General features: G+C 41.4%; 1 protein-coding gene across 5 annotated transcripts in view; it reads left to right on the top strand.

Annotated features, from left to right (window-relative positions):
• Positions 1–18,343, top strand: part of SH3PXD2B (SH3 and PX domains 2B) — a 102,322-nt gene that overhangs the window by 41,343 nt on the left and 42,636 nt on the right. For 3 of the 5 annotated variants that reach the window (XM_083430742.1, XM_083430740.1, XM_083430741.1), the window contains exons 3-4: positions 2,070–2,145; positions 15,980–16,056. In XM_083430742.1, coding sequence (XP_083286868.1) covers positions 2,070–2,145; positions 15,980–16,056 — 153 coding nt within the window. Of the gene's footprint in view, positions 1–2,069; positions 2,155–15,979; positions 16,057–18,343 lie in introns of those variants that run through there. The other 2 variants (XM_083430743.1, XM_083430744.1) reach the window with 2 other exon arrangements.

The raw sequence follows: 18,343 nt of genomic DNA, 5'->3' as shown, positions 1-18,343 counted from the left end.
ATGATAGTCCCAAACAACTTGAGCGATGGCTCTTGTGCAAGGATAGTAAAAATGGTGCCCCCCCCCAAGATATTGCTGGGCCACAACTGAAACATCCCTGACCATTGCCCATAGTGGCTGGGACTGATGGCCATTGGAATCCAGCTTCTTGGCTACCTGTGTTTTTTTTTATCATTTTATTATAAATATCAATACATTACAAAACAATATATACTTAATATTACATTACATATATTACATACAAAACATACCTGTGTTCTATTGTTCACCGTATTTTTGATGCACATACGTGAATATGCATTGTAGACGAAGTGGTGCCATGCTGAAAATTGCGGAGACTTAAAGAACAATGATGATGCGCTTCTTATGGACTCCCTGCCCTGGGAGGTTGACCTAGTATCTTCCCTAATGAGCTCTAGAAAGCAAGTAGTGATTGTTGTTTCATTGATTTGGCTGAAATTGGAAACTTTCTTAATTTGAGGTGTGTCGTCCCCCCCCCCCCCCCAATTCTTACCTTTCATGTGATGCATCATGATTTTATTGAAGTTCTGTTGTTGTTTTTGTGAAATGCTTAGAAACCTATCCTGTGGAGCAATATGAATACATAGGCAGTTGACATTTCAGTAATGATGCGTGTGAACAGAGACCCTGAAAATTTGGCATGTGTCAAACATGGACCCTGCCAAGTATGTGAAGTAATATTGGAGGGCAGGGTCTGAGATGAGAGGAGTCTTGTCTTGGTCAGAGTTCTTTGGATGTGTCTGGCTGTCCCCCAAAGGTTCAAAGTGAACTCCTGACAAGCCGTATTCTTATTACGTTTGTTTAGTGTTCTGCTTCTACTCCTCTCAGAACATGATGTATTGACTATACTACAAGTTTGCTTGATGACTCACTGTGGTGCCATCTCATAACAATTTGGAAATAAACTTGCTTAATAATTGAATCAGATCACCAGTCCATCTAGCTAAGTGTTGTCCACTAGCTGACACAGACTCTCCAGCATTTCTGCCTCTCCCAGTCCTGCTATGCAGAAATGCTGGGGACTGAGCCTGGGACCTTTTGCACACAGAACATGCTCTTTGCCATTGAGCCATGCCCACCCCCACCCCACCCTCATGTTGAAAACTTGAATCTCCTGGGATGTATAACTCCTCTGAAAAATTTTGAAGGATTTGATTCCATTGACATGAGCATCAGAAGGTGCAGATAAGAATCTTGCAAATTTGAATTCATTGTTGTGTGAGATCAGAGGTTGAGAATTTTTGCATGGTCTTGGTGGCCAGCCAGAAATGTGTTGACTCCAGGACATGCCCTCAACACAGTGGGTGGGGTCTCAAACCTTGTGTCATACCCATTAAACACTTGCCTCTTGAAGTCAAAAGACAAGCTGAAGCATTGCTGAAACAGTCAGAAGTAGAGGCATGCCCACCTTGCTGTGTCTCTGCCCCCTCTTGAGCAGCCTGAACCCCACAGCTGCCACCCAGCAGGCATGACAAATAGTTATCTGCCTTCTTTCTTCACCTTGGAGCTGAAGAGGACAGGTGAAGGTTTGTTTTGATGCTCTTCTGGCACCCACCAAGTGCAGAGCTTAAACAAATAACAGGCTTCTGGTCATCTTTAAAGCAGGGGTAGAAGAACTATCCCTCCCACTCTCTAGTGTTGCTGTGATGAGGAAGCCTTGGTCTAGTCTTACTCTCTAGAGGCCAGCTAACTAGTCATTATGGCTACTCAAGGGAGCATGTTTGTTGAACCCTTTGTGAAATCAAAGAAAAGTAACCCACATTACCAACATCATGGGGGAGCTTGTTATCAACTCCAAAACAGAACATTATTCTGCCCTCTTGTGGAATCTCCTCCCTCCCCAATCTCATGCTTGGCTTTCTTCCTTGGCTGTCATTGTCAAATAATGATAGTTAATGCTAAATTATATTGCTTGTACTTTCCCTCATTTCTTTCTTTCTCTCTCTCTCTCAAAAAAAATAATAATGTGGGATTTATTTATTTTTTTGCATTTGTTAGGTGTTCCTTTTGCTGTTCTTTTAATTTTCTCTCTCCCCTTTTTTTTAAAGATGCAAATGTTGGACAAATTCCCAATGGAAGGAGGACAGAAGGACCCTAAGCAAAGAATCATACCCTTTCTGCCAGGTTTGTAAGGTGAACAATACAGATCTATCCATTGGGATGTTGCCTATTCTTTGCTGCCCCTTCTTCCCTTTGTATAACAGGACACCTCAAGACACTAACAATATAGTTCAAACATAGACTTATGTGTTCAGTACCCACAGTTGTTCAGGGAAGTTTTTAATGGTTGGTGTTTTGTTGTGTTTTTAATATTTTGTTGGAAGCTGCCCAGAGTGGCTGGGGCAATCCAATCAGATGGGTGGATGAGGTTGATGATCATCATCATCATTATCACCACCATAATAATCTTAAAGGAATAGTGGCACACGTGTGGGCTTTTCTTTAATACCTTGTTATGCTGCTTTTTGGAATCTGAACACTAATGTGGTCTCTGAAAATGCCTAGAGAAGTACGGAGGGGAGCTCTAGAGCTGACATGCCAAATGCTATAGCCAATTGCTGGCAAAGGAACTGAGGATATGTTAGAATAGCTGATTGCTGCAGTTTTAAAATCACCCGAGGTGTTTACTGTTGGGAGGATAGCCTTTCCTTTTGGACCTCTCCTGCAATTTATTTGTTTCATTTTGTGTGTAGGTTATACACATTGGTTTTTGTATCATTAGGACTTTTTGCTGAGGATTCAGATATTTTATCAGTATGTCACTTCTGTTGTGGATCTGTTTCTTTCCCCTCCTGACCCTGCCAATTTAGCCAACTGTTCTAAGTTCAGCCTGGAATGTCATTGTGAGTGTGTGAAGGACATATTTGCCTAGTGCCTGCTACTGGCTCAAGTTTTGAGAGATACACACTCCTCACATCCACACCATTTTTACTTTTTAAAACAGCAATAGCTCCTCCATGCTATTCCTTTAGCTAAAGGCTTCCCACTGTATTTCATTCAGTGGAATCACTTTGACTAGCTTTTTAAAATATGTATGCTGGGGGGGGGGGAGGGCAGGAAGAGAAGGAAATTAGTTCTGACTTTTTCCCTTTGGAGATTAACAGCTCTTTCCCAGCGCAGCACTTGTGCCTTACAGATCTTTAAAAGTCTTGGATGATACTGATCGTGTGCATCTGCTTCAGTCTTGTCTCTGGTGTGGTCTTGGGTTGAAACAACTTTGGTCATACTGGTGGGTGACTTGAATCAGGGAACGGTAGATGGGGAGATAACCCTTGTTGGTTTTCCTGGAGTTCGCAGCAACTTTCATTACCATTATATCATTTTGGTCCATCTCTCTCGGTTGAGACTTGGAGACTCAGTGTTATGGTGGCTTTGAGGGACCAGTTCAGAAGGTGGTGTTGTGGGACTTCCATCTCATGGCCTTTAGGATGCTGCAGAGGTACCATCTTATCCCCCATATGCTTTGAACATCTGTGTGTAACCACTAGCGTGTCACCCAAGGCTTGTACATGGACAGCAGGAGCATAAATCTGAAGCAGCTAGCACACGAATCACTCAGCCAAGTGTTTAACCTATAGGATAAAAAGTCATCCCAAAGCCAGGCATGGCCGCACCCACTAGCAAAGCCGCCTCCTCATTTTTTCCACTCTTGAAACATGCAGAAGAATAACACACTTTTTTTTTTACCCAGAAAAAGTGCACATTTTAGCAGGCTAGTGGATGCTGTTCTGCATCTATCATGCAAAATGGAGCCTTCCCATTAATGCACAGAGGGAGTTGGATGTGTCTTTAAGTGACTGCTGATAAGCTCAGCGAAGGGAGGCTGTTTTGGTGTATACCCCTCTTTGCTTCACAGCCTTTTTTCTGATGCACATCTTAAACCTAGTTCTCACGGATAGTAAAAGATTTTAAATGTTGCATGTTCCATTTCTTTAAATGTTGCATTGCTGAAATTGTGAAGTTGCGTTGAAATTATGTATTGGGAGCATTATATAAAAATAAAATAAGCCTATGGCTGGGCCGAGGGGCTGAAAGGATTTATCCTACACACACATACACACACACACACACATATATATATATATATGAATGAAGCATCGGATGTTGGGAGATGATGGTTTTGGTTTTGTTCTGTGAACCACCCTGAGAGCTCCACGTATAGGATGGTATATTATTATTAATAATAAATAATCCAGGGAGTTGGGCTGCAATGCTGTTGGTTTGCAAATGGCATGCTACTCTTTCCACCTGCTCATCCCAAGGGAAGCTGTGGAAATCCAGAACAGATACGTGTCTAAAGGCAGAAGCTAAATCCAGATTCAGAAGAAGTTCTGTGGGTTAGGAAGCATCCTGTTCTGGGTGGAGGTATGCAATAATTTAGACAGGGCTTCACGCTCTTGAAAGTTCTTGACCCAGACCATATATGAAAGTACAGGAGCTACTGGTGGCTAGCCTTTTGCTAGAAGGAGTTTTGCATCTGGCCAACTAGATCTTGGAAAAAGCAGATCTTGCCTGAGTTGCACAGGCTTCAGTTAGCCATACTAGACTGCTTCACACAGGACTGTCTTCAAAGATTATTCAAAAAATTCAACTGGTACAGAATGCATCTGCTTATGCTAATGCAATATTAGTAACAATAGTGGCCTGTTCATTTCGGGACTCAGCTTAAAGCACTAACCTTTTGAAATCCTAAATGTTTGGCATGTTACATCAGTGCCAGAGGACCTGCTCTCAGGTTCATTGTCATGGTGAGGGTCTTCTGAGTAGTGGCCCCACATATTTGGAGCTTTCCCCTGGAAATGGTATGCATAGCTCTGGGTTTTTGAATGGATGTTTTAGTTCACCTGTTACTGAGATGTTGCATGCTGTGTTTTTAAAATTGTTGTTCTGAGTGTGACATTGACGTATTCTTACTTATGTGTTTAAATTTCATTATGCTTACAGTCACTTTTGTAAGTTGCCTTTGGAAGACTTTGCTCTGAAAAGCAGTGTAAAAAATTCCTTAAATATATACATAAGTTACAGTTTTCTGCATTACCTTTCGTAGTTTCCTAACTCCTTTTTTGCAATACCCATATCCTCCGATTCCCCTTACCTGTCCTCTTCCTTGCTGACACTGGAGATGATTTAGCAGAAGGTCAGCAAAGGAAATTTTGCTACATCTGGCGCTGAAAACACTGAAGCTTTTAAAGAGATGGTCACAGTGAGGGGTTTAGGTTTAGGAGAGAGCAAGTGAATGGGAACCCCCAAACTGCTACTTCCTGATTTCATTATAGCACCACAAATTTCAACCATTTTTCTGCTGCTTAAGGTGGAGGGAGTCTTTTGGGCTCGTATGTCTGGTAAAGCCCTTTAAAAGATTCGATTTTGCACTTGAGTGCCTTTTGTATATGTGGGTGTAATGGCAATTTAGCAACCACCATGGCTACTTCCAGGAGGTGCATTCTGGTTCCAGCTGTTCCATAAATTGTGGTATCAGCAAAACAAGCCTAACTCTGGCTTGGATGCAAAGAAAAAAAGTTTGCTGTGCAATTTTTCATGCCAGCAGAGTGGGATTGGGGCGGGGTGGGGGGCAGGGAGCGTAGTATCAGGCCCAACTGACAGCATCCGAAACTTGGGAAAACAGGAATTATATTTCGGCTTCATTCTGTTTCTGAAGCATTTCAACCTATTTTTGGAAAGCAGAGGAAGGCTCACTTCCAGAAAGGTTGCCCTGACTGGTGTGTTTTGCCTGCTAAATGCCTTCCCGTTTCTTTCTTTTTATGAAATATCTTTACACTGGAAAGCAGGGATGATGGCAAAGTTATCTGAAGCTGAACTCAGAGGAGCTTTTAAAAGTCTGTTCCAAAGGGAATGGAAGCTGTACAAGACCCTGAATCACTCTCTAGCTTGGATTTTAATCCCAGCTGGATAAGTTTTACCAGCTTCCCGGGCTCACAAATGCTTTGGGCCACCGGGATGGAGATCTTTCCTGGCCCAAGCACAGCCTTTGTCAGCCAGGGGCCAGGGGACCGTTGGCATGGGAAGATCAAGCTCCCCGATCTGCGCCTACCAAATCAGTACACCCAACTCAGGCTTGCAGACTCTGCACAGCTCTCTGAGATTGTCCTGGCTGCTCTGGCAGGAACAAACCCTGAGGTGGAGCAAAATCCTGGCCACTGTCAATGGCCATGTCCCTGCAGCATTCTAAATCTCTCCTTATGCAAGCCGTTGGAGCAACCCTCCTGTGTTTCCAAGACCAAATGGATTGGAAATTCAAGAGAGGAGGGAGAAACAGAATAGCTTATGTACAGCAGAAATGTTTATGTTGGATGCCCTTCCAACTCTCCCCAAAAAAGAAGCTTGGGAACGGGGTGGGAGACATCTAGCCCAGAGGAGTAGCATATTAAGCATGTAGCCCAATGGTTAATATTACGGAGAAATTAGTCCTATCTGTGTTCTGCCTTTTATAAAATTGTCACACATACACACACGCCCACACCCTTATAATTTGCTTTTTCTGCATCCCACTCACAATAGCATACTAGCGCTTGAATTTCATTACCAGTGTGGGTATTTGGCTCCTGCTTTCTGTTTCAAATATGCTGCTTTCTGGGAAGCCCTGATTGGTAACATTATACATTGTGGTTTCTGTCGCCTGAAAAAAAAATGTTTCCAGTGATCCTCCCCATCCAGCTGCCTCTAGCATTCTTCACAAAACTATAACACATTCAGACTTGAGGCCTTTGGTAGGAACCAAGGAAGCATTTTTGATTCAGCATGCAGAATATTTTTCTGTGGGGAACAAATGCCATTGGTTATAGTTTTGTTTCTTATAGCAACACCCAATCAGTTCTCTCCCTCTTTTTTTTCAAGTGAAGATTTAGTTTTTTCTGTGGGATTACCTCTGAAACCATTAGGAAAGACTTTGGTATTCAGATTTGAAAAAGTTCTCTAAATGCTAGCAGAAAGCTGTTTCTGTACTTTCCCTGTCCCTGTTCCTTTCCTCACTGCTCATGTTATAGATGTGCATTTTTTAAAAGACTGAGCAACCATTATGAGAATGAGGACACTACTATTATTTAGCCAGCAATGCATAGCAGGAGTCTGTGCCTTAAACATTGATATAAACAGGGGCTTCTCTTGTGTGCTGTTTCACCATTTCTATAAGAATGAAGTTTATCAGAGAGTGGGTTTGACCTTGTTCAGATGTGCGCTACAAAATCTTCTTGAAGTTGCAAGAGTTCAGTGGTACCTCAGTTTAGAACAGTCCTGTTTACAAATGATTTGGTTTATGAACTCCACAAAACCGAAAGTAGTGTCCTGGTTTGTGAACTTTACCTCGGTCTAAGAACAGAATCTGAACGGTGGAAGGGCACCGGCGGCAGGAGACCTCATTAGGGAAAGCGCGCCTTGGTTTAAGAATGGTTTCAGTTTGAGAACGGACTTCTGGAACGGATTAAGTCTATAAACCCAGGTACTACTGTATAAAGTTTTCCTCTAGCTACTTCCGGAGGTGGCTCTGTAGTCTGTAGATCCAAGACATCCTCCTTTGATTAGAGGAAAGTTGGAAATACTTGATAGAAATATTGTATCTTGCGCAGTTGGCATTCAACAATATTTAGTTCTTTAGGAATATTAGAAAATTCTCTCTACGAATCATGAAAACTGTTCATGTGCATAACAGCTCAGACCAGCAGAGTCCTGATGTGTTGGTTTTAGTTGAGGGTTATATTTTCTAATGCCGCAGGTGTTTGTTTGTTTATTTGTTTGCTTTTAATACCCAGATGGCTCTGGCATTGTTTGGAAATGCAGAAGGTAGGATTTCAAGCCCTTGACCAATCTAATGCCATTTCTTGCTCGGACCTCTTAGATGCACAGAATAAAAAACTGCAAACTACTTGAAAGATCCATGGAAACATGAATCAAGGTAAAATACCCTGAAGTTTTTGCATCATTATTCTCACTCCATTTACACACTGCTTTAGGGCTAAGCAAAGTTCAAATAAATAGTAGACAAGCCTTTTGAAATGATGGTGAAATGATTTAGTATCATTTGACATTTCCAGCAGACCTGGAGGTCACACAATAAGCTAACATCCATCCTAACAGTACCAGGAAACTTCACAGACCAATAAATTATTATGATGTGATAGGATATTGATCATGTAAGGCAGGGGTGGGAACCTTTATCAGGTTTGACCTCATCAGTCTCATGATACTTTCATGACATCACATGATTGACAGGTAGGTTGTCTCACGCATTTGTCACCTTATGTGGTGTTCTGCAAAGGTCCATTCAGGGGTTTGAAAAAGGCTTATTTCTCCTCTCGCCCCGGAAGGCCCATGCAACCAAAGTGAGCAGACTTTCTAAGGTGCCCTGATTTCAGAGGTTTAAAGGAGCAGTGTGAAGTAGCTCCTAAAGGGCTTTGCAAGGTACCCACACAGGAAGGACAAATTATATCAAACTGTAGATTTATTTATTTTTAATAGCCTCTGTCCTGATTCAGATGCTCAATTTCTGGCTTTCTGAACCTTAGTTCAGTAGCTGGGGATGAGTGATGAGACCATGTACTCCCTCCTTGCCTCTCCCTGTGGTTCTTCCCATTCTTGGTACTCACATCCTGGTTTAATTAAACAACTGTTGTAGTTTAACATCTGTTTCCTAACCAGGACCTCAAACCTACTTCAGTCTGAAATGGTCGTAGGTATGTATAGTTTATTTTTACCGCATGAACTTGCAAAATACATAACTCTGCTCACAAGCTGTGGTAGAATAGGAGGCTATGCCCTCTTCTGAATGTCCAAGCAACTGTGCAGAATGCTCTACAGATGAAAGGTGGGTTGGCGGGGAAATTGAAAGAGGGAGACCCCAAGAAAGAAAGAGAGCTGAAACAACAAATGAGCTCCTCTAGATTAGCTATGTGTAGTGTCTGCCAAATCTTTCAGGAAGCAGCTTTTATAAGCAGAACTAAGTTTTCCAAACTCCCTATATCCATGGTGATCTAGAGGCAGTGTTTCCTCGAAGGGGCTGGATAGAACTGTATGGAAACAAAACTTTGCCCAAAGCCAAAGTTTTCAACTTTGGCTGTGAAATTGCTTTTGTGGAAGCTTAAGCTGAAGACCATGGCGGACTTCCAAAGGAGAAGATTTAACAGGATAAAAATGTTGAAGTTAGATTGTTATCTGCTTTCTGCCTCCCTCCCATGCTGCGCTGCTTGAGATCCTGTTAGCCTTTTTTCCATCAGATTTCTTGAACACTCCCTGTAGAATCATGGCAACCTGGGGCGGGGGCATGTACTTGTGTTCTTATTTTCCTCAGGCAAAGCTTCAAGTAGAGTTCAGATGCAGCCCCCCTCCCCAAAACGAGTGAAAAGTTGAATCTGAACCATTACTGTCAGAGTGAGGCACTTAACCCTCATGTGAATGACGTGATAAGTTTCAATCTTTGGACTTCTTGGTTCATAGTGCTGTCTCTTAGCCACTGCAGTACATCACCTCAGCATAATAGAATAGTGAGTAGAATTATTAGTACAGCCTTTCGTTTGCTGCCTGGACTGTCTGGACCCAATTAACTTTGATTTTGTTTGCCATTCCACCTTATGTTGTGTCACAACCATGCAGCCCCTGGCATACATTTAAAATTGTATTGCATTCTCTCGGAAGGATGTGTCCCTGTAACCAGCGCTCACAAGGCCATTTAATTTGATGTTGACAGTAGGCCGCTGTGCCACTCTTGTGGCAAGCACTCTTTGAAGCTGTAGCTGCATTGCATATCTGCCTATTCCAGGCAACTAATTTTTCCTCCTGGAAAGAGATGATGTCCATATGTTTAAAAGTGAACTGGAGGCCAAGCCAGGCAGGGTGTAATTTGAGAGGTGATGAAAAGTGTATTTCTTTCAAAAGTGTAAAAGTGGGATGGGAAGAGAATGGTGAGGAAATACAGTCACAGTACGTAATTACATTCAAAGGTATGGCGGGTGCACTTTCTGCATAGAATGCAGCTTCTGCCAAAAGATAACCTTGCTTCCTAAAAAAAGGTGTAGCCAGCTGAATCACTGCCCGCCCTGAGTGCTGTACAGGTACAAAGAGGGATGGGACTCACCATCCAACATCTGACAGAAACCCCAGTGATGTGGGGTGGAAAGTTTTCCCTCTATCCTTAAAAATGAGTTGTTTAATAAAATTGCTTGATAACCTAATAATACAGCAAAATAAAATTTTCAGGCCGCCTAGTATGACTTAGTACAATGCTTGTTAAATATGAAATCAGAGTTGCAGTTAAACTTTTCCAGGCAACTATCTCTAAGGAGAATATATATTTATGCACATAGCTCTTCATGTATGTTAGTATGTTAGCAGCCTTCGCTCCTTTGTGATGGGACAAGAACTGATTTAGTTTTAGTTTGAAAACAGCTCAATGATTACCTAGCAGAAAGTCTGTCTTGACTCTTTTCAGCTGAACTTCTTTCTCTGCTTCTAGAGTTTAGCCTTACATTGTTGCCATGTAGGATTTTCCCTAATACGCTCAGATGTTGAAAAAGCAATAACCAAATGAATTGATGTAAGCAAGGAGATTGAGGAAGTTAATGTAATTGGATATTCCTGTGCAGATTTTTCTGGTGTCTTTGACGTTCCCCACTTGGGATGTGAAGCCTTACCTCTTCACTGGGGATTGTACCCATACATAGCTTTGCTGGTTTCCTTTATGTAGCATGCAACCTATTTATTTGATGTCTAAAATGACCCCAGATATTTTTGTTATAATTGCTGGAAATAGTTTTGCATTCCAACCCATGTATACTTTGAGCTTTAAATATTAAAAAAAATGTGAGTGGTGGTACTTTGGCTACCCTTTAAATCACGGTACTGATGGGGGACCTTCCAGATATTGTTTGATTCTATCTCCCATTAGTCCCATTAATCAACATGAGCAGTGATTAGGGATGATGGAAGCTGTATTCCAGTGACATGGAGGGCCACAGGTTCAGCAACATTTGGGGCTTGCCATATTGGCTACTGAATCAACTTAGCTAATTGAAATGATTGCCTTTTGGGAAGCGGCTAACTTGCAGTTTCTTAAGGTGACAAACTTGAAATTATTTAATAGTTGACTTTGTAAGGACCGGGCTTTTAAAACAGCTATACATTATTTTGTGATTGAGAGAGAGCTTTTAAAAAGCAAATAAACAGACCTTTTCTATCCCTGCCCCTTGAATGCTCAGATAAGAAGCCTCTTGAACAGGCATTTTGGTACATGGAACCGTCCAAGGAAGGGAATATAAATGGCTAAATGATTAAAGGATTTGCGATTGCAATCTGCCTTGTCTGTCTCTAGAAACTGAAGTTGTTTGTTCTAATGTAGAAGTTCTTCACATATGGCATATGATGCAATTTGTGGTAGATTTACAAACCTCACCATTGCTGTGCTCTCCATCACTCCTATTTCAAAGCTTGGATGCTTAGTCCAGCTCTTTTCAACTGACCAGGATTGCTGCCTTGGAAATCCTTTGTTGTGGGAATGCAAGTGCTTATAATCCATTTTCAGAACAGCACAAACCTAAATAGCAACATTTCCACACATTGGCATTGCCCGCTTTAGAAATAAAGACAACATTTTATACCTGAAGCTATTATACTTGCAGATGTTGAATGTAAAATTGAGAACAAGTCAAATCTCATTAGGAATAAGGAAGCAATTTGTATGAGTATCTTTTGGACTTGGCTTTGAACTCTTTCCTAAACACAGTGCTGATGTTTCTGTTTCATGGTTTTCTTTCTTGCAGAGTTGTGCTGAAAGTAAATGGCTAAATTGTGCAGAAATACATTCTTTTTTTAAAAAAAAAAGTATGGGGTCAGTTCATGTCATAAAAATGCGGCCTGAATAATTGGAGGGTGCCTGCCTCTTTCAAGATTGCTTCTTTAATATTTATGTCTCTTGGAAGGTTTTGTGTGTGGGACATTAATGGTTGCCTTTGCAAAGGAAACCGCTGCAAAGGGGAGAAGGCTACTGTGGTGATTTTTTTAAAGTGTAACTGCCCTGAGACTTCAGAATAGGGCAGGGCATTGTATATAAATAAAATGTCTGCTCCTTGGAGTGGAGGGAGAAGGAGCAGTAGCATTTCTACATCTTAAGATGCTGGCAGAGTTCCTGTATCTGTCACTACCCCTAGCAGTCAAGGAGAGGAGAAACTTTGTGTATATTTATGACTAGCTGGCTTCTTACTAACTCTGCTATATACTGTACCTTTATTTAATTCATCAGGTTAAAACACGCAACTGCTCTCCATATACATAAATTGATTAGAATATTTTTAAATATTTCTAGGAAATTAGTAATATTCATATTTGCAAGGCTATATTAAAGGCTTGCTTGTAACTAAACTGTAAACAAATCTTGACGGTACTGGAAATCCCTTGTTTGTTTGACTTGTATGCCACTTAATACAACAAAATCTCTAAACTGTTTGCATAAAGTATGGTATCACGAGCAAAAAATAAATACATAGTATCAAAATGCATTAGTAACCCGGTAAAATATTTCATGAAAAATTACTACAGAAATGTTCCAGCCGTGTGATCAGAAAATAGAGACACAGAAAGGGTGAAGAAATGAGCATGTTTTTCTTAGGTATTTAAAGCCTACCACAGTGGAAGCTTCCCAATAGTGTTCTAGACTCTGAAAGAACCTGCTTTTGTTCTATCACATTTTGACACTCTATAATGGTCTGGCCATCAGAGCCTTCTCTAAAGGGTGTACAGTTTGTCTGGGTCTGTACAAGGGAAGGTGGTCCTAAATTGTTTTGGCTTTAAAAATCAGTAACAAAGCCTTGAAAATGACTAATGGGCAGCTGATGCTTTTTTCTCTTTTTTTTAACGCAAATGACACATGTGTACAGTAAGTTACCTCACTCAGCACTCTAGTGCTGAATTTTGCCTGGGCTGCAACCTCTGGAGCAGATGCAAGGATCGTCCCACATATAATCATTGCCATAGCCTAATTGCGAGATTGCCAGTGCATAGGCCACAATAGGCAAACTATTCCTATACAGCGGGGGTGCACAACCTGTGGCCCTCCAGATGTTGTGGGACCACACCTCCCATCATCCCTGATCACTGGCTATGCTGGCTGGGGCTGATGGAAGTTGTAGTCCAGAAACATCTGGAGGGCTGCAGGTTGTGCACCTGGTACTATACAGGAAAGGGAATATTTGTTGTGCCAGCCGAAGTTGGTAGTAGGTGTTATGAGCTGCAGATATCATCACCTGGGCCTCTTGATGGCTGAGATGGTTCCAGGAGCACACCCAAAGTGCATGCCTCTTTCTACAGAGAGAGTGGAACTCAATCCAGAACAGATAAATAACCCAGGTCCTGTACCTGGGGACCACTCAACCACAAGATCTTTGTCTTGTCAGGATCCGTTCTCATTAATTAGCCCCACATACAGTAATAAAAATGTGGCACTAATGTTGTTTAAACTGTATCAGACCAGATTAATTGGTACAGGAAGCATAGCGGTGTGTCTTTCACCAGCTAAAAATGTGAGAGCTGTGTTCTGCTTTCTTTGAGCCCTCATAGAGCACTTGTGCTTTTCCTACTCTATTGTCTGCTGCCTTAAAAAACCCCACAAAAGTTTAAAAGAATGCAATATCTCTGGATTAAACAGAGAAGCCATAATGTTCATGGATGTGTTGAAGAAATGAACATGCATTACTGTGATTGCTTGTGCAAATGGCTAGAGAGATTAACTGGCCATTTACTCTGATTGCTTGCATGTTTTATGTGCACATCAATAAGAAAATGTGAGTTATAAATTTTCTTTCAACTCTGGTGACTGAGTGAATCTTGGAGAGACGCCAACCCAATTGCTGTCTGAGTTCTAAATATAGAAAGAAGCACTGCTGACCCTAGTTACTGGAATATCCAGTTTCTACCAACTGGAAAAATATAATGAAAATTCCATGATGATTTTAGTTGATGTAGTGGCACATTACATTTTATAATTTGTGGCCACAGAGAATTTGGACCAAAATTCTTCTCAATAAAACAAGGGCCCCACCCCCAAGATAATGAAATTTGTTCCATTGTGGATATAAGAAAGGAGCCAGCATCTTAAACTTTTCCATGAAGGACTTCTTCACAATTTTGCTTGACTTGCTGACAGATTGATTCAAATTTCCATGTTCCTTGCTTCAGAACTGCAGCTACGATGGTGGGAAACTTCATATGGGCTGTTGAACTTGGAAGAAAAAGTTGTGAACGCCTTTTCTACTACATCATATTTTTTGAAAAGTTACTCCTTTGCGGAACTCCTGTGCAGTTGTCATTCAGGCTCTGTACACAGATTCTTCCCTCCCTGGGGTGGTTCAAACATTCAGGAGTCATCAGATCCAATTGGGGTACAGTCCTGCATGGTGCCATGCAACTTCAGAAGGCAAACAGACGGTCATTAATTTGAAAACACTTGACTATCATAATTTCTTCTTTGAATTTGCAAAGCTAGCTCATTGGGCACATAGATTCTAGGCTGTCTGTCTGCCCCTCCACCTGTGATAACTCTTACTAGTCAAGAGTTTGACATAAACATGTGCTCAAATGGATAAGGACAGAGTTATTTCAGCCAGGGCTGGCTCAAGATACTTTGCTGCCTGAGGTGAAGGACAATATGGCACCCTTCCCCAAGGCACATACAGAAGCCAGCTGGACTGGTGGAATTCCAATACTGATGAAAGGACAGTTTCTTCTACTGCAGCTGAAGATAGCAGGCTAGTGTAGCAGGCCACATGGCACTCCAAGCTCTGTCCTCCTGAGGCAACTGTCTCACTTAGGGCCAGACCTGTCTATAGTAAGCATCTTTGAATGTTTCCGTTGGTCCTCTCTCTTGCAGTACATACAGTGCATGTGTACATGAAAAGGAGTGTTGGCTTTCTTAGTTCAACGCCACTCACACTGGAGGAACAGCTCCCATCTTACTTCCACCTCAAAGTATATACATTCTCACCTTACAAGCCTGACAGTTTTGTGGTCACCTATCCAAAAAGGCAGAAAAGAAAATGGAGCAAGCTTTTATGGACTGGAATCACCATTGCCTTTTTGTTCCAGCAGGAACTTCCGGACAAAGCAGTTTTACTCGTTATGAGGGACAGGTGCACTTGTTGCAGGGAGCATCTTGGTATATCTGTGGCAAAAAGTGTAAATCACTGATACACATACTTACAATCAAGGCTTCCACACATATCTACAGGGGTATTTTAAGGAATACATAGCTGTGGTTTTCACCTTGGGTTTGCTGCAGGAAACTCGAATATAACTCTGGTGTACCTGCTGCAAACAGGTTTGCTCTGTAGTATGAGTCAACAGATTAGGCTTCCTTCCCATCTCTCTCTTTTGTTTGTTTATCTTGATTGCTGCTAACTGCTGTTTTATTTCTTATTGGTTTTTTTAAAAAATTGCTAGTTTTTGAGCAACATTAATAGTATTTTTTTAAAAAAAGGTGTAGTTGAAAAGGTTTTTTTAAATAAATAAATAAAAATTCATCGGTTTGCATTTCTATCCTGTCTGATAATGCACACACACACACCCTGTTCCACTATCCTTAGTCATAACTAATTTCTGTTGAAATCAACCGGGCAATGTTCCAACAGGGAAGAAGCATTCAACAAATAACACTGTGAACTTGAAAAAAGAACTAATTTATATTTTTAGAGTTTCCACAATCCCTCATGGAATGAATGGCCAGCAATCTAAAATCACAGCTATGAATGAAATTATTTTCATGGGATTATGTTAATGTGATTTGCTTCTTCCAGTGTAACATTTGCTGTGCCATGTGTCTGAGTGCCCTTATGGGATATGTCTGTGCTTGAGCCGCTGAATAAATATAGCAATCAAGGAGTTATTTGAGAAGTGAGGTTCTAATGAACCAGAGGATTACCCAAACAAGCATTGACTTGCATTGTTCTTGTCTCTCATTCCGTAGGCAAGATCCTCTTCCGCCGAAGCCACATTCGTGATGTTGCTATCAAGCGTCTTATACCCATTGATGAGTACTGCAAGGTGAGTGGTGTTTTCTTCCAAGTTTTGTGCTGATTGTTGAGATACATTGTTTGCAGCTGGTTCCAGTACAGCAGCCTTCCCTGCTCTAGTAACCTCCAGGTGTTTTGGACTACAATTCCCATCATACCCGTGGTCATGCTGGCAGGGGCTGTTTGGGTGCTGTAGTCCCAAACACCTGGAGGGCACCAGGATACACAGTAAGTCACCTTTTCTGTTGTGTCTTATTATATGCTGCCATAGTTTGTGTTAATGCATTTTCAGTTGAGTAAGAACTCATCAACGATGACCTTGAATGTTTCTTACTCTGCAGACTTACCCACAGAGTAGTTTTGCTGACATAATGAAGCACTTTGGACATTTACAATGCACTACATAAATGCTTAATAACAGTGCTTTTGTCTAGGAAAAGAAGGTGCTGGTACTCACAATGATCCCCCCTTTTTCTCTCCCTCACACTCTCTCCTGTCCCCCCTCAATTAATTGAAGCCCCACTTTGTGCCCCCCTCTCACGTCTTCAGTCTCTCCCCCCACCTTGCCCTGGCAGACTCTTCACATCCTCCCAGTGCCCTGCCTTCCAGCATACCATTGATTCCCATCAGAAAAAAGCAGCGCTTACTAAGATAAATAATAAAAAATCCTTTTCATGCCAAGTGACGACTGCTCTCATTGTAGCTTGAAGATGATGGCTTTGTTGGTAACCAGCCTCCCTCCGTAAAAAAAGCAACTGCCTTTAATGGTTTCAAAGTGTGTTAGGTTAGCCTACTCCCTTTTTGAAATAGCTCAGTTCAAATGGAATCTCACTTGAATATTATTCAGACTGCCTCCTTCAGTCCCATTATACTAGTTCAGGGGTCAGCAAACTTTTTCAGCAGGGGACCAGTCCACTGTCCCTCAGACCTTGTGGGGGGCCGGACTGTATTTTGAAAAGAAAAGAAAAAAGAATGAACAAATTCCTTCCTATGCCCCATAAATAACCCAGAGATGCATTTGAAATAAAAGGACACATTCTACTCAGGTAAAAACACGCTGATTCCTGGACCGTCTGCGGGCCGGATTTGGAAGGCAATTGGGACATATCCGACCCCCAGGCCTTAGTTTGCCTACCCATGTACTAGTCATTAGAACAGAGATGCTTCTCAGTTTAGTATGGAAGGAAATAAGAAGCACCTATGGAACAGGGGTGTACACATGTGCATGCTAGTGCAGGAACACATATAAAAATTTTCAATTAAAAACACAAAGAAATGGCACAGTTCTGCAGGGATGGAATTGGTAGGACTTGCCATGTATAAAAAGCAAATTGTTTTTGATACTAGGGGCTGATGGGATGGAAAAGTCAAAAGTCTGCATTGGATTCTGCAGAAGGGGAGTGGTGGTGTTGGTCATAGGGTTGCTTAAGCCAGAAAAAAGCACAGTGTGCATTGCCCCATATTTCTGGGGAAGATACCCCAGTGGTCGTTCAATTTATATGATATCACTAATCAAAATTATATTGCAACTGTTTCTTATATTGAATTCTCTGGGTTTTTAACCTTTTGAAGTTAGAAATGCATTAAATAAGTAGGATATCATTATCTTCCTACAATCTGGGAAGTCTCTTTGAAATTGTGTGTGTGTGCTTGTTTTGTTTTATCATATGTGTGTTTTTTGTGTTGGGGTTGCTCTTATAATCTGTAGTAAAATGTGTGTGAAATACATGTATGTGTATATACAATTTTCATTCATTCAGCTTCTGATATGCTTGTTCCTCTTGACACGGAATAGGTTAAAATATGCCCAAATAGGCACACCTGTGTACACACACATTTGCTTTTAAAGAGGAAGGAAGTCCATGGGTGATGAGACAGCAGCTGGCTCCTACAAAACAATGCTATTGATGACGTTAAATTTAACAAATCCATTTGACTTTCTATCATCTATAATGTTGTAGATGTGATCTAACCGCCTTAGTATTTCTTTATTTTAGTTCATGATAACCAGGTAACCAAGACTGCACTCTTAGCCTTCCAACAGCTGACACTTAACCCTGTATTTGCTAACAGGGGAGGATGGGTGTGGAGTAGGCTCACACAAGGAAGCCTGGCTTGCCATGATATGGACACCACTCTAGCAGTACAACTTATCTGCTGCTGTTTTTCCATGCTTTTCGCAAGGGAAACCACCACGGGGAGGAAAATTGTATTCCAACTGAGCACAGATAAATAAATCACAGAGATGACTGTGGTTTGTGGATATACAGCAAATGCTGAGCGTTACAAGAATTAATTGCGACCACATCCTTTTCAGA

The sequence above is a fragment of the Podarcis tiliguerta genome, assembly GCF_965153285.1.
Source record: "Podarcis tiliguerta genome assembly, chromosome: 2".
NCBI classification, from domain to species: Eukaryota; Metazoa; Chordata; class Lepidosauria; order Squamata; family Lacertidae; genus Podarcis; species Podarcis tiliguerta.
Note: the sequence above shows the minus strand (reverse complement) of the source record. Positions and strands in the feature narration are given on the sequence as shown.